The 16,528-nt window shown below is 39.8% G+C and overlaps 1 protein-coding gene across 5 annotated transcripts in view; it reads left to right on the top strand.

Moving 5' to 3' along the window:
- Positions 1 to 16,528, top strand: part of FNDC3B (fibronectin type III domain containing 3B) — a 369,204-nt gene that overhangs the window by 252,212 nt on the left and 100,464 nt on the right. For all 5 annotated transcript variants that reach the window (XM_042853768.2, XM_005299260.5, XM_065557752.1 and 2 more), the window contains exons 7-9: positions 688 to 746; positions 8,249 to 8,406; positions 10,484 to 10,543. In XM_042853768.2, the coding sequence (XP_042709702.2) occupies positions 688 to 746; positions 8,249 to 8,406; positions 10,484 to 10,543 (277 nt within the window). The remainder of the gene's footprint in view (positions 1 to 687; positions 747 to 8,248; positions 8,407 to 10,483; positions 10,544 to 16,528) is intronic.

Genomic DNA, 16,528 nt, shown 5'->3' with positions numbered 1-16,528 from the left:
TCTACGTTCCCTGTGGCAGAATTTTATTCTGCTATATCAAGGATCCTGCTCATTTTGTTTTTACTTGTTTGTTTGTGGTAAAATTACTTTGCTTTATTTTTTTATGAAAGGTAATATGTTTGGCCAGCACACTTCCATTAAAATAAAAAGGCTATTCATTTTCCAGCAGAGTGGGCTCTAAGTAAGAAAGTGAGGACTCTCCTTGCAGTGGAGCTCCATGGATGACAGAATAAAGATATTTTTGGTTAATAAGCCAGATTAATCTTAACATTAATTGAGTTATAGAATATCCTGTGTCTTTTTGCAGTATATTTGTGGAACTAAGTTTTTTGTGTGTGTTTGGGGGAGAGGAGCCGGGGGTTGGCCACATGAAACCAAACGTTAAGAGGTTTAGGAAGTCTGCGGATGTCAGCTCTGTAGCTGCAGTGATTAAGGCTTGAAAATGTCGTTGGCCATTCATTCTTATACCATATTTTTCATATTCATGTATAAGGAACCATACATTGTATTTCTTCTGCCATTGTTACATAAGAGCAAACTGCGCCACAAGAAATTGTTTCTGATGAACCAGTCCTACTGTTCTCTGTCTCTTTCCTAGTAAAAACTTCACAATGGAGGAATATAGAGTTTGGTGACATTATTGCCATCTAATGGTGGTAATTTACTCTTTTCCCGTCTGTTTTACAGAATATGACTCAGAAACCAAAAGAGTTCAAGACATTCTTTCTGGAATAGAGAAACCACAGGTATGTGTTCCAGATTTACAAAAAAAGATGACTTCACACATATGCCAAGTGTATTTTTTTTGTCCATGGTATAATGCTGGTGAAATACGGGGTAGCATCTGAATTATTATATGCTAGAATGTTGTATAAATGTGTTTTCATCCAAGAACATTTTTATGGATCACAGTTTTGCAGTCCAAAGTACACACTGAGGCAAAACTCCCAGTCCATACAGTGGGCATAATTTCTAGGTGTCTTATAGCATATACTGGAGCTTAATTAATGGCTATTTGTAGAGCACTTTGAAATCCTTGGATGAATTTATTAATTTTACTAATTTAATTAATGTGTTGTATAAGGTAATGCACATATAAGGACATAAATAATAAAAATACTTAGTTATTTGATATCAATTCTCCTATCCCCTCGTCCCAAAAAACTTTAATTTGAAATAATAAATTAGGAATTAAAAACCAAAACTCTGACAAGAAAAAATCAAATTGTATTATTTAATAACATTGAAAAGTGTGGAAAATATGTTTCTGTTGCAAATTAGATCCTAGTCCTGCAGACAGATGTGCCAGTGCAGACATTATATGAACAAAAATAGTCTGGATTCCATACACTTTCAAGTCTGCACCAATGCATCTATTTGCAGGATCGGGGCCTTACGCAATAAAGGAATAAATGAGGACTCTAAATCCCTGCTGACTTGAAGTTGCAATGGTTTATGCAGCCTTCCCCCGCCTCCCCCCAAAATTTAATTTTTTCCCTACAAAAATCTGTGTCATGAAAAATGTGATTGACCTCATAGTTTTTGGCTAACTCCTCTGTACTGTACTATTGCAATTAACATGCCCTTGGTGTCTATTCATAAGTAGTGGATAGTTCTGCAGAGGAAAACTAGTTCACTGTTGTGACTGCCGTGGAATTGCTATGTAATATACTCTAAGAATATTGAGACGTAATAATTTATAAACACTATCTGTGACCTGGTTAGTGAGGTGCTGTTATTGTATGTTGGGTTGTAAGACTTTCCAGTATGAATATATTGTTCTAGCTTAATAGGGGGCTGTGGGAAAAACAAGCAGGGAAGCAACCCAGTGGATCCTGGTAAGAATCTCCAAACAAATGGTTGGGGGGCAGTGACAAGACAATGGAGGAAACTGTTAGCTTTGAGGATCCTATATCCTGTCGCCAATGAAGATGCAAGCTTTGTATTGCCAGGCAGCAAGCCCAGAGATCAAAAGAACACTAAACAGTTAAAAAGCTCTTCTCAGGAGAGGAAGGTATGTGTGTGTCACTTGTCAGCAGCTATTCAGGGAGCAAAGCTAACACAGAGAGAGACTCCCCAGAGGGACTCTAAAGGAGTGGGGCTTTCTCAGATCCAGGGAAGGGTGGGCAATATTCAAAATGTCATCAATGACTGTTTTAATGTCTGCTTAGAGAGACAAGGTGGGTGAGATAATATCTTTTATTGGACCAACTTCTATTGGTAATAGAGACAAGCTATTGAGCTACACAGAGCTCTTCTTCAGACCTGGGAAAGGAATATTCCAGAGCTAGATACAGGAGACTGATACCATTAAACAGGAGAAATATCTAACCTTGGAAGATCCTGAAAATTCTGATGTTAAATGTTTGAGTATTTTTTATAGAGAGAAGCTATTTTAGAAGTTTTTATGGTTACCTATGAATCCTGTATAATTGGACTCATGACAACTACGGCTATGTCTACACTACGTATCTTTTAGCGACACAGCTGTGCCACCACAGCCATGCCACTAAAAGGCACGCAGCGTAGCAAGCTCACGCGCTGACACAGCGCTGTTCACACTGGCGCTTTTCGTTGAGAAAACTTTTGTCATTCAGCTGAATGACAAAAGTTTTGCTGACGAAAATCCAGTGTAGACAAAGGCTAAGAAACTTAGCTTTACAAGCAGAGGGATAAAACAATAGTACCATTAACATTTTAAACTCTCTAGAACATTCCTAAAATAGCTTTTATAGTTGGTTGTGTGTGTGTGTGTGATATATGTGGCACGTGCTGATTACGTGATGGTGTGGTGTAACCCTTGTATTGGTACATGTTTGGGATGACCCGCGTACTTCCCTATAACTTTAACACTCATAAGTAACAAGGCTGTCCCAACCTCATGCTAATAATAAATTTATATTGTTTCCCTTTTTTCACCTGAGTGGCTAATCAAAGTTTGGGGCCCTGTGGGCGTTCCAGATAGGAGTAGAAATTTCTGATAGTCAGGTATTTGTTTGGTGCAGTTTTGTTTATTTTCAAAGAGCGAATAAAATCCTGTGGCAGATGTGGTCTCCTCATCTCAAAAAAGATATACTGGCACTAGAAAAGGTTCAGAGAAGGGCAACTAAAACGATTAGGGGTTTGGAAGGGTCCCATATGAGGAGAGATTAAAGAGGCTAGGACTTTTCAGCTTGGAAAAGAGGAGACTAAGTGGGGTATATAAAATCACGAATGATGTGGAGAAAGTAGATAAGGAAAAGTTATTTACTTATTCCCCTAATACAAGAACTAGGGGTCACCAAATGAAATTAATAGGCAGCAGGTTTAAAACAAATACAAGGAAGTTCTTCTTCACACAGCGCACAGTCAACTTGTGGAACTCCTTACCTGAGGAGGTTGTGAAGGCTAGGACTATAACAGTGTTTAAAAGAGAACTGGATAAATTCATGGAGGTTAAATCCATTAATGGCTGTTAGCCAGGATGGGTAAGGAATGGTGTCCCTAGCCTCTGTTTGTCAGAGGGTGGAGATGGATGGCAGGAGAGAGATCACTTGATCATTACCTGTTAGGTTCACTCCCTCTGGGGCACCTGGCATTGGCCACTGTTGGTAGACAGGATACTGGACTAGATGGACCTTTGGTCTGACCCAGTACGGCCATTCTTATGTTCTTATGACTTTGAATCTATTGAGAATCAAGAGCAGAAAACAGCTTCTTTTGCTCACAATACTAAAGCACACTCTTATCCTGCACCCAGGCCCAAAAACCTTTTCTCAGGTTTCTTCCATATTTTCAGCTGCCCCTTCAGGCTGTCTCTTTGTCTCTCTCTGTCTGTTCTTGTCTGTCCTGAGTTTGTGTGATCTTTTTTCCTACACACACCTATCCGAAACAATACTCAGACAAAAGCTCCTGAGTGGTGCAGACTACTTTTATCTTAAGTGGTACATATGCTTATAGTTATATTAATTGAAGGGTGAGTTCACACCTATCAATCTTTATGGTGTTTTAACTCAACCCATAACAAGTCTTCACTCAGCTCGTAACAATAACATAGGCTACCATCATTTGTTGTGTGTATGTACATGTATATAACATATACACTCTACGTGTATATAATGTGTACATGTAGTTTTAGTGAGAAAAATGGTATGTAGTGCCATTGCTTCAATAGTAGTAAAATATTTGTAGCCCAAGCATAACATTTATAAAAGAGAAAAATAAAATTGTTTAATAAAAGAAATACCGTGTATGTAAAACAAATGAAGTAATGAGGCATCAGTGAATCAATTGGAAGTGGACTGAAATTCAAGCAATGAGTACATTGTACAATATCTAATGTTGCCACCTATTTCGGGAAATATCACGTAGATCATACCAAATTTTCTCTTTTATAAGGCAGCTCTTTAAAGGATTAGATTTTCCCCAGGATTGTTTGTTTAACCTGAAATCCTAGTGAGTTTCTAGTTCCTAATGTCACAGACAAGGTACTCATTCTCTGAAGCAGCCATCTTCCTAAGAGAGGAGAAACCCGAGGCCAAGCTTCAAAAATGGCTGAGTGCCGCTGTTGTGTTCAACTACAATGAAACAGATCTAAGTGGCTACAGAGATGCTTAAAAGGTTATAGCATCCTTTCAGCAAATGCTGACAACTGCAGTGTGGGGGATGGCGGGGGAAGGAGGTAAAGAAGCAATACAGGTATGCTGGGTCTGAGTTCAAATGAAGATTGGCTTTGTAATAAAGAGCCTGTTCCTGCTGTCCTTTCAAGTCATTGGGATTTTTGCCTGATTAAGGACTGCAGTGTCAGACCATGATTTGAAAACTTGACCTCGTAAAAGCCATGAGCTCATTTGACCCACAAGTCTTTCAAATATTGCCCTCTGGAGAGCAAAGGAATTCTTCATTCAGTGTAGTTCGCACACTTACAATAACCCCCCCCTCCCCCTCCCCCTCCCCCCCCCCCCCCCACAGTCACAAAAGGCCTGTGAACAGTAGCCCAAAATCTCAAAGTAAACTTGTACGGAAACGTTGGCCCTTGCTCATGACCTGAATGACTGGAAGAACTGATATTTATCAGTCTCGTAACTTTAATAAAGTAATGCAAGGGTTGGGATTATTTATTTACTCCACCACCTTTTCGGTAGCTTATAAAGCAGACGTTTACTATATAAGCTGAGAAGCTTGCGGGAACTAATTAGCTGTGCTTTTTACTAGACACAGAAAACTCCCATGACAAAGAATGTGTAGCTACTTCTCAACCTTAAAAAAATCTGTAAAAATCAAATACAATAGCTTGTAGGACAAAATGGCTCATGTTACCCAACTGGAAAAAGTACTTCTGACAGCATGGACCTTATCTGCGTAAAGACAGTACACAAAGGGAAATCATCTCCCCAAATGATAAAGAAATCTTCCAGTTTTTAATATTTTAGTAGGGTAGAATTAAGACAGCATTAAAAATGAACAAATCCTATGCAGAATCATTTCCTGTTTAGAATTAATACCACACTTAAATATTTTATACCAGTACTGCAAGTTCAGTGTTTAATAGAATAAAAGCATTCTATCTCCTGAGGATAGTACTATTGTGGTTTGCCATGCTAAAAATGTGGACTCCGAATTTCAGTTTGTCACTTCATCTAACAATTAATGCCATTTATGTATAAATAACCTTTAGTGCATGCCATGCAGGCTTTGCGAGGGTGTCAGAAAACCTGTTTGGCACTTTCAGGGTTCACTTAGGAATTATTTAATTGTTGGTTACCTGTTTATTTTAAAACTCAGTTTGTGATATCAGCAATTGCTGTGCGTTCACCATCACCACCGTCACAAGTCAGTAGAAGAACTGAAACCTGGATATTCAGCACCAAGAGCTTAAACCTGTAGCACTTCAGCTAATGGAACAACTCCCTTAGCTGGTAGCCGTAGTAAGCTTTTATCCTTATGTGAACCAGCCTGTGCAGAGCCACGTTGACTTCAGAGTATTAAATGTGTACCAGTATTTTCTTGTGGGTAGCCTGTAAGATTTACTATTTCTCTCACATTAAGAGAAACTTGACTTTCTTCAAATTACTGAAGTTCATTAAAGGACAAGGCTTTTTACCAAATAGAGCGCATATATACGTGTGTCCTAGCTAGTAGTCATAAAAAATTTTTTCAATAGAACATTGGCTGGATATTATGTATCAAGTTCCAAATCCCTGTCTGAATGTATGAAAAACAATTATGCAAGCATATGTCCATAATAACAGAAGAAATCTCACAGTAGGTCATCTGGTAGTAATGTATGTCCAAAAAAAATTACCGTTTGGATCTTTTTACTGCTAAATTCTCTTTGGCCTGTAAAATATTTAATTGATATCAAATGTAGTTTTTTAACTGTAAATATATTTAGTTTTGGCTATGATTTCATTCTTTTAGGATACCTAAGAGTTTTCAATTGCTTTGTCTGCCTTGAGACTTTGAGCTTTTCTTATAGATGTCTGGCTAATCCAGTGCAATTTTTAACCAGCTGAGTTGTTTGAATCAAACAGTTATTGTATTACCTCTAGGACAACAGTAGGAGAACAAGAAATAAGAAAATTGGTGTAAGACTAATCTGTAAATGGTTCTTGAGAAAATGTTTTGATACTACTTAACATTCATATTCTACAACTTCAACTTATGTTGCAGAGATATTTTATTTTGGGCATGGTTAACTAAGTTTACTGACATTAAACTAAAATGTTGTTGGTAACTTTGAGAGCAGTGTTTATTTTAAGATGAAACATTTTATGGTTTCACCCCCTTCTCAGTATGTTAAAAAATCTCAGATTTAGGACTTGGTTTAGATGGCATCTGCTTAATATATCAAGATCAGGAACAATAGCTTGGGTGCTTTTCAGCTAGAGGCAATGTATTTTTCAGATGAGATGTTAAATGATCTTCATTATGGACATTAGAGATTTCCAGAGCTCTTTCTTGCAGGAAAGTACATCTTTAAACTTGGATATTCCAACCACATTCCCAATGAAACTACATTTTAGAAAGCTATGTTGGACCTCAAAGAGTAAATTCCAAGTACAGTTGCACAGCACATTAGTTTTGCAAGTACTGTTATCATTAATGGGAGAGGAGTGCCAGATTTATGTGGAAAAGTATAGAAAATTTATAACTGAGTCTCTAAATCATTCAGCTTCTTACACGTTCTGAAATAACAGAGATTTTTGCTCTATATGTTTTTTGGAGGAATCTGCTAGAATGATAAAACTTGTAAAAGTTGACATGTAGCAGAAATTAATAAGAAACATAAAACCTTGTGCGCTGGAATGTAACTTCAGCTCCTCCTCACGTAGGCTTTTTTTTTTTTCACTGTTACATTTGGCATTGCAATTTTAAGAGATTAGTCATTTTCATTATCTAAACTCAAGTGATTATGTGGCAGAGTGCTCAGGGCTACAAAATGATTTCTCAGTGTTTTCTTCAAAAGAGTTACTTAGAAGTACAGTACTTTCTTTCCAGGATAGCCACTGTAAACATTGATTTTTAGAAGCATTAACGTTTTTTCCTCTCTCAGCATGGTATCAGAAGTCTGTTCAAATGGAAGCTACTGTACTGTACAGGCCTATGATGAACATGATGCTTCTGGCATTATGCCTGTTTTTGTAACAGGATTGTCCTGTTAAGGAATGTAGCAGAGCAAAAAAAGGCTGTACTAGTTTTAGGCTCTGACTGCTCTAAGATTATTTGGACATATAGACTCATAGACTTTAAGGTCAGAGAGGACCATCATAATTCCTAACAAGTGCACCTCATACTGCATTTAGTCCAGTATGCTGTCTCCAATGGTGGCCAGCAGTTTATGCTTCAGAAGAAGGTTCAAGGAATCCCTAAATGGACAATTATGGATGGAATAACTAGCCTGCAGCAGGGGAAATTTCTTCTTAGCAATTGTCAGTTAGAGATTGGCTTATGACCCGAAGCGGTCCTAAATTGTTTTGTTTTTCCTGTCTATGTATAGCACTGTGGATATTTTTGGATCAGTGTTGCATCCTGAGACGTGATTATCATTGAACTGTCCACAGCGAAGCCTAGGTCTTTGTTTCCTGTCTCTCAGCCAGTTTCTAGTTCATTACAGTTCTTCATCTCTCACCAATGACTACTTAGTTTCCTTAATAACTCTTAGGGGAGGTATTTATAAGCAATTACTTGGTAAAGAGTAAATATATTTCATATACTTATAAGAGAACACAGTACTTGGAATTCACACCGACTAACATTTCTTTTATAGGTTTCAAATATTCAAGCAAGAACAGTTTTACTTACATGGTGTCCTCCAACTGGCCTTTTAAGTGTGGATAGACACAATAATGGCTTGCCTTACACTTGTACTTACGAGGTTGCCTTATCAGACAAAGGGAGGGATGGAAAGTACAAGATAATTTACAGGTAATTATGTACTTTTTTCATGTGTTGTTCTATGTTTATATTTTAGTTTAAAATGAGCTATCCTGGTTCCTTGTATCCTACCAATTTCACAAAAAAGTATTTTGTCCCATTTTTTGTAATTCTAGCCCCACCTGAAAAAGCTTCCTGCAAATTGATTGAGACCATGTGTGTGGGAGGGGCCACCCCCCAGCAGAGCTGGCACATGTTGTCACTTTCTGCCTTGTCCCTCTCCAAAGAATAGAACTACCATTTCCTGTCCCTCAAGTTATCAAAACTTTCTCACATGTACTTTCCTGATGTGACAGACACCTGCCAGAGCTAAAACCACCAGCTGCTACAGCGTGAGTTTAACAGCCATGTCTCTGTAGTTGGGGATTGTAACAGCTCATACTCTCTGCAGATCAGCACACAGGGGGACCTGTAATACACACTCATCAGTGGATTACATAGGCTCCCCAACAAAATCATCCTCTGTACACTTTACTATCACCAGACCCAACTGTGACATAAGTTATAATTCTATTGAGACTTTTCCGTTTCTAAATTCTATGATCCTGTGAGTTCATTTTATGATCAAGTATGTGTAGTGTAATTCCATATATTCTTCACCCAGTGACCACCAATATGGAAAAAGTGCTGAGATGCCAGATTGGCTATTATGAATTTCACTAAAGGGAATCCAGGTAGCATAATAATTACCTTTTGTGGCCAAGTTCATCTCCGTTCTCAGGATGTCCTGTAACTTAACACACAGTTATAATGTGGATAGATTATATATATCCACTCCATTATAAGCAGCTAGGGTAACTGTTGTAATCAAGAGAAAATCTTGCGAAGTATCGACCATCTTATCTGCCCAAGAGGTCAGGCTGCACTAACTCGTGTGCCAGTGTGTCATAGGGAACCATCCTGAATTTTCAGGGAATTGGACTGCCTTGCCCATCTCTAACCTCTGTCAATGCAGAAAGCACATGCTCATACCTGAAAGGACACTTCCTTGTTTTCAAAACACTTTCTAGTCTTGTATCACATCTCCATGAGATCTCACTTGACTCTGTAATAAATGTATTTATATTATATATGTATGTATATATAAATAAATGAGATTATATTTTTTCTTTGTTTTAATAAAAGTGGGACAAAACCAAGTACTGATGTTACAGGGATGCTCCACAGTTACTGGTATACTTAGAGTTAACCTTTAACCCTAATAATCCAAGAGGCTGCTTAGAGTCCCATAATAGACAAAACCTCCACAGATTCAGCAATTTGTGAGTCATTCTAACTTTCCATCTCCAGCAGATGGCCTGGAAGAGAGGACAATACATGGCCAGATTCTTCTCCTATAGCTGTTACAATTTGAGGCCCCATAAACTGGAAGGATTTATGGGTAGCCTGGATGTTAGTTTAAAAAAAATCCTGTAGTTAACTAACCATTCAATATCTAAAGTTCAATTCTGTACCACTGGTTTTGCCATTGACTTGAATGGGCACAGGCTGTGGTTGTTAGTAATGGAGATTATGTACTTCCCTGCTGAGCCCAAATATAGCATATAATATTGGACAAGACCTCAAAATGAGGGCCCCAAGTGAAGCATTAATGCAAGATGCTGAAGTTCAAGCCATGTTAGAATCTTTTGATATTATATTCACCAACCCAGTTTGATGATTCAGCATTTCTGAAACAGGTACTTCACAATAATACAAGTAAATCATCATGGAACTGGGGTATGATTGAGGCACATTTTCAGCATAACTCAGGGAGAGTTGAAAGGCCTAGTAAGTTAAATTGACATAGGTGTGTATGGATAAAGACAGTGTATAAATAAATCCATATGATAGGGTTACTTTATAAATGGAAAACATAACTACTTCTCTTTCCTTTAATATGGAAACTTGTAAAGATTTCCAGTCTGTTGACAAGTTGGTCCTACATTATTTACTTTTATTTTCCTACCCTGAAAATTATTTATTTTTTCAATGCATCATTTGTAAGAGCCCCTAGATGTCAGAAATACAATAGCTGTACTAACTGAGGTACTGTTTTTCATGCTATATGGATGATTTCTTTCTGCAGTGGAGAAGAATTAGAATATAACCTGAAAGACCTTAGGCCAGCAACAGATTATCATGTCAGGTGAGTTGTTATAAATCTGAAAATCTCTTAAATATAATCTGTTCAATTATATCTAAAAAAGAAAATGGAGCCTTTTGACTTCTGCATGATATAGCTCAAGAATTTCACAGTACTTTCTCAACAGCCCTTAAGTATTCAGCAGTAGCTTTCCATCTCTCAAGTAGTAAATTATGAGAGAGATTTTCAAACAATGCATTGTCTATCATAGTGTTGTCATCACTAAAGTGAAAGAAAGATGTATAGCTGTATCAACTGGCTAGAGAGTATATAACAGGCCTTAAAGTGTCTATGTATGAAAGTATATCTCAGGCTTGCCAAAGTGACTGAATAAAGCAACTGACATCTGTCCAACGTGTCATCATGTTTGTTTGTTAGAAAAATAAAACCAAAGTGTTCGAATTTTTTTGCATAAGTAGTACTGGCTGCCCAGTAGGTTACATCCATTACCTATCCTACCCTTTATTAATTTTGACTTTTACTGGTCTCTAAAAAAACTGATTTGACCATTTTTCCAGCATCTGGATATTTTAGGTCAGCTCTGTGATTATGAGCTGCCTAGATTTTAACTTTACACTGAGAATCATATGAAAAGTACATTCTAATATTGCAGATATTGTCTATGCAAAACTTGTCTGTGAAAAAGAGCAGTTTGTGCTAAAGGTCTGTGAGGGTATGGGGAAATTATGAGCACAAAAATATTGGTGCACAAAATTGCACTGAAATTGCATTTAAGAATTTAAGCTGAGACCCCATGACAAATGCAAACTCTGTTGAAGCTGTCTATTCATATTGCCAGATCAGTTTTTTTGCAGAACTAGAATCGTCTGTAATGGAAGATCCTATATGCAGAATGATCGAAGGATATACTCTTCATACATGACAGTTATCAGTATTCAAACTATAAGGATAATATCAGAATTAGTCTGTATATTTTATAAAGCTGACTTGATTCTTTAAAAGCTTTACTGCATGTTTATATGCCTCTTTAAAACTGACAAATTAACACCCAACAGAAGGCATTCATTTCTAGATGGTGTTTCTCCTTAGATTATAGAGCTACATGTTGGTTGCACAGTTATGTTTCATTGTTAACACGTGTTTCAGTTTCACACACTGATATTTTGACACCAAGTTTTATTATCCGTGTTTTTATGGCTTTCTTTAAGACTTTACTAATGAACCCAGGCCTCAAATTCACATCCTGTTCATTTATGTTCAATATCCTGAACAAAATTTCCTTTCACTCCTTCTGTCTATTGTTTCCTTCTGTTTTCTAGACAAAGGCAGAGTCTGGCACCCTTTTTCCTTTCAATGCTGCTACTCTGTGTAATGGCTTAACCTAATAAACAGAAGATTGCTTCTGAATTTAAAATATCAAACATATGTCAATCTGCTGGTGTTAGAACTTTTTAAAAACAAATACATGACTGCTGAGTTCCAGGAATATCTTATAAATTATTTTTCAAATGGAAGAGCAAGAGGGTAAATAAATCCTTCCAGATCTATGGAACAAGCATGCTTTTGGGTCCCAAACAAGTGTCCCAGCCATAGTAACTAGCAGAGAATTGTGATAGTTCTCAGGGTACCCAGGACTGTAAGTCAATTTGTTACCGTGTCTCTAGCGAGTGGGAGTCTTTGCCCATGGTGACTGGGTGTCAGCCCTGCCTTCACCTTGCAAGTTAACAAGAGGTGCACCCCAGTTCTCAAGTCCCTTTGAAGTGTTCCCCTGTGATATCCATTTCCGACACTGGCTACTCACAGAAATCTCAGATCCTTGCTCTCAAAGGAGCAGAGTACTCCAGCTTACCAGTTTTACTTTAAATCTTCGCCCCTGTAATACACAGAGCACTTGTAATGAAATCAAAGGAGATTTATTCAAGATAGAATGGAGTGTTAACTAGAAACAAGAGAGAGAGAGGTGGAAACAAATGGTTACAATAAAAAACAAAATCATAAAATGCGAACCCATGTCTACACTTTATTAATAGTTACTTTTCCTATCTAATAAAGTAACTTAGGATCCAGTTTTTCATGAGAACATCCCTGCTCCCCAAGATGTCTCCTCAGTGAAAGGATGCAGAGGGTCTCTCTTCCCCCTCTCATATAGCAGTTTCTTGTCTTTATTCACAGACAGGGCAAACCTGTGTTTATTGTAAAGTCCCTTTTTTTTTATCTCCACGTGATTTCGATTATTTGCAGTTGTCTTTGATGTTTTGCCATGCTTGAAAGGGCCATCACCAAGACATAATGGCCCCCGGTGACTAACTTTTACTCCAAGTCCATAAAGCATACTTACAATATAATTACATCATTCCGTAAATATTTCCCATACTTACATCTCTCAATGATTATGAATCTTGACAAGTTACACACTTTCTGTAGATACCTGACACTGCTCTTTATTGATAAATATCCTGGAAGGCATGTGTTTAGTCTAGTGAGTTTGTCAGATCTGAGGTGAGAGGACCCTTTGCGAAGGAGCCCGTGTCGCAGTAATAGCAAGAAGAAAGTTATAGCACACTGCAAAGCTTCCTGCTGCAGGCTGTTAAGTATAATTTCTAAAGCAAGCTTCACCTAGTGTAGTAGTAATAAGAATAATAGAGTAGTATTGACATACCGTGCCATTTTTCACAGCATTAGGAGTGTTTACACCAGTGTCCGGGCCAATTTTCAGGTAGTTTCAGTGCAGGTAATTTATGTTCTGCCTAACTAAATTTCCCCTGCGCTTCTCCTGCAAGTTTGTCAAATCACAAATCAGAGGTGAACAGTTTGCAGTGATTGTGTTTGAGGAAGAATACAGGACTGTGAGATATGAAAGGCAGGCCCCAAAGTGGCAGCACAGAAAGTAGTAGGAGAAGGAAACTAGCATTACAAAACCAATTAATGTGTTTTCTTCTATGTGTTTTTTTTGGTGAGGTTGGGATTGTGTATTAATGCATTGCAAGTAGTAAATATCAGCTGGTCAGGAATATTTTTTTAGCTGGAAAATGCTGATTTGTTAAAACCAAATTTTTGTGTGGAAACTCTTTCAAATCCAATCTGAGGGGTGGGGGCAGAGTTGGAGGTGTGGAGAGGGAGATGGATTGACACCAGAATAGCCAATAGCCCAGTGGTGAGGGTACTCACCGGAGAAGTGGGAGATTCTGCTCTGAATCAGGTACTTGAACCTGGGTCTCCCACATCCCAGGTAAATGCTCTAACTCTTTCCACCCCACCCCACCCCACCCCACCCCACCCCACCCCAGGGATATTGGCTATTCTGATGTGGGGTCTCACTCTTTTTTCATCAGAAATTTGGAAGTGTCTCCATTTCATTCTGATGAAAACAAATGTAAAAACCTTAAAAAATTTTACAAAACAGATTTCTTGTTTTCAGGCCAGCCCTAGTAAATGTGTAAAGTCCATAAATAAACATGCATGACCAGCACTTAATATGGAGATCATCCTAGGTCTCAGTGACCTTGACCGGATTTCTAAGGCTTTACGTTTTCCCACACAGTTCTTGAAAAAATTTTCTGATGTATTAGGCACAAAAAAACTGCAGGCTTACATAGTTTCACTATGAACCTACATCTTACTTTTCTTCAAGAAATATATTTTATTGCAGCTATTTCAAATACAACCCCTCTCATTTTTGATGAGATTCCATGTGTACATCATATAGTACTTATGGGTGATAGGGAAGTCTGGACTTTTTAAGGCACTTACGTCTTTTTTAAGGTGCGTTCTACCTTACAACTCCAAAAACACAGGTCACTTGGAATTTAGAGTCACTTCCCTAACACTAATGTGAAGGTTCAGATAGATTTTCCTCATGACTTTCTCTGATCTTGCAAATCTAACATTAGACACTATGGAGGCAGTAGCCTTTCAGGCATGAAATCACCAAGGAGTAAAGTCTGGTCTACACTGGGAACTTACATCAGCATAGCTACATCTGTCAGGACCGTGAAAAATCCACATACCTGAGAGATGTAGCTATGACTACCTAATCTGTGGTATAGACAGCTCTAGGTCGACGGAAGAATTCTTCCGTTGATCTCGCTTCCGCCTCTCAGGGAGGTGGATTATCTATGCCTATAAGAGAAGCCCTCTTGTCGGCATGAGTAGGAAGGGTACCGCGGGCCCCTCCCCTTATGTTCCCCCACCCCCGCAGTCTCAGCATGCCGCGCCACCGGCGCAATGCTCTGGGCAGCCGGGCAGCACAGTTGCAGAGCCGCGGCCTGACCCAGTGCTTTGGGTGGCGCGGCTGTAATGCCTCCAGCCACCGGTGCTCTGTGCTGCGCAGTAAGGGGGCAGGGAGCAGGGGGGCTTGGATGGACAGCAGGGGTGTTCGGGGGGCGGTCAGGGGGCGGGGGGTGTGGATAGGGGTCGGGGTGGTCAGAGGGCGGGGAACAGGGGGTTGGATGGGGCATGGGTCCCTGGGGAGGGCAGTCAGGAGTGAGGGTGGGTTGGATGGGGTGGCAGGGGGCAGTCAGGGTTGGGGGATCCGGGGGTGGTCAGGGGACAGGGAGCAGGGGGTGGTGGATGGGGCAGGAGTACCGGGGGGCCGACAGGGAACGGGGGCGGTGACAAGGTAGGAGTCCCGGGGGTGGTCAGGGGACAGGGAGCAGGAGGTGGTGGATGGGGCAGGAGTCCTGGGGGGTCGACAGGGGACAGGAGGGTTGGATGGAGCAGGAGTCCCGGGGGAACCGTCAAGGAGCGAGAAGCGGGGGGGTCGGATAGGAGGCGGGGACCAGGCCATGCCTGGCTGTTTGGGGAGACACAGCCTCCCCTAACCAGCCCTCCATACAATTTTGGAAACCCTCAGGCTAAAAAGTTTGCCCGCCCCCGTCTACACTGAAGTGCTACAGTGCTGTAGCTGTGCCATTATAGCAGTTTGAGTGAGTGAAGACGTGCCCTGAGTGTCAATATGCAAAGAACAACTTCTAACTGGGAGAAACCACAATGCAGCTCTTGCTGTCTTGGCTAAAAAGAGTCTCCCTTTGGACTCACCTAGTTTGAATTGCTGCCTACAGTTGATGTTAGTTTGACAGTGATGCACAGGAGACAAACACGCAATGAATCAAGCCACCTGGTGGGGACTCAATTACATTTGTTCTGACTCCTAGCTGCTCATTGGAAGATACCAGAGGCAATTCTACAAAGCATTTCTCATGAGTGCAAGTAGCTCTTGTTTGTTGCCCCCCAGAGGTTGAATTACTCTTATCTACCCAAAACAAATTTGGTAATTGCCCGTGTATAAACTCCACATTCAAATACACAGTGGCTAAAGCCAACCCAGAAGTCACTGTCTGGACTCAGTTTGAACGGTTTCTGAGCAGAAAGCTGTGCAACTGACTGATTTGCTCTGCTGTACAGAAGTTCTACATGGGAAAATAAAACTCTTAAATTTAAATAAAAATTTTGACAAATCTTCAACCTGTTGAGTGCGGGGGCAGGTATGCAAACCTGTAGCATTTGGTTCCACAAAATAGCCCTTCATTTCAGTCCACAAGGGATTGTCTAAGAATCAGCCCCTTCAGGTCGGCTGGGAGGTTTTTGTTTTCAATAACTGCATGCTTCCAAAGGACTATCCCACCTTATGTATCGATCCAGCAACCTCTAGTGACTGTCTTCAGCTGAGGCCTGGTGACAGTCTCTGGGGACTTTGGGAAGTGTAAGCTAGCAGTGCCCCATCTTCTTTTTTTGGAGTTGTAAGTTTTAAGTTTGGATCCTAGTTTTATTGAGGTATGCCCCAATCCCATCTGTTTGTGGGCACACACATATACACGCCGTCTACAGAAACTAGGAAGCCCCTCAAGCTCGGCACTAGTAAACCTGTGAGGAAAGTAATGCACAACTAAATCTAGCAAAATAGCTAGGGAACCTTCAGAGGACTCCTAGACACCTGCAGTAAGAGAGAAAAGGTTATCTAGTCTCACTTTTATGGGGGGTCAGGTTACACTCTGATACTTCTAGAAGACTCTTGGGATTGCGGTGGGC

The sequence above is a fragment of the Chrysemys picta genome, chromosome 9 (genome assembly GCF_011386835.1).
Source record: "Chrysemys picta bellii isolate R12L10 chromosome 9, ASM1138683v2, whole genome shotgun sequence".
NCBI lineage: Eukaryota > Metazoa > Chordata > Testudines > Emydidae > Chrysemys > Chrysemys picta.
The sequence above is the reverse complement of the archived record's forward strand: the minus strand, read 5'-3'. Positions and strand labels throughout refer to the sequence as shown.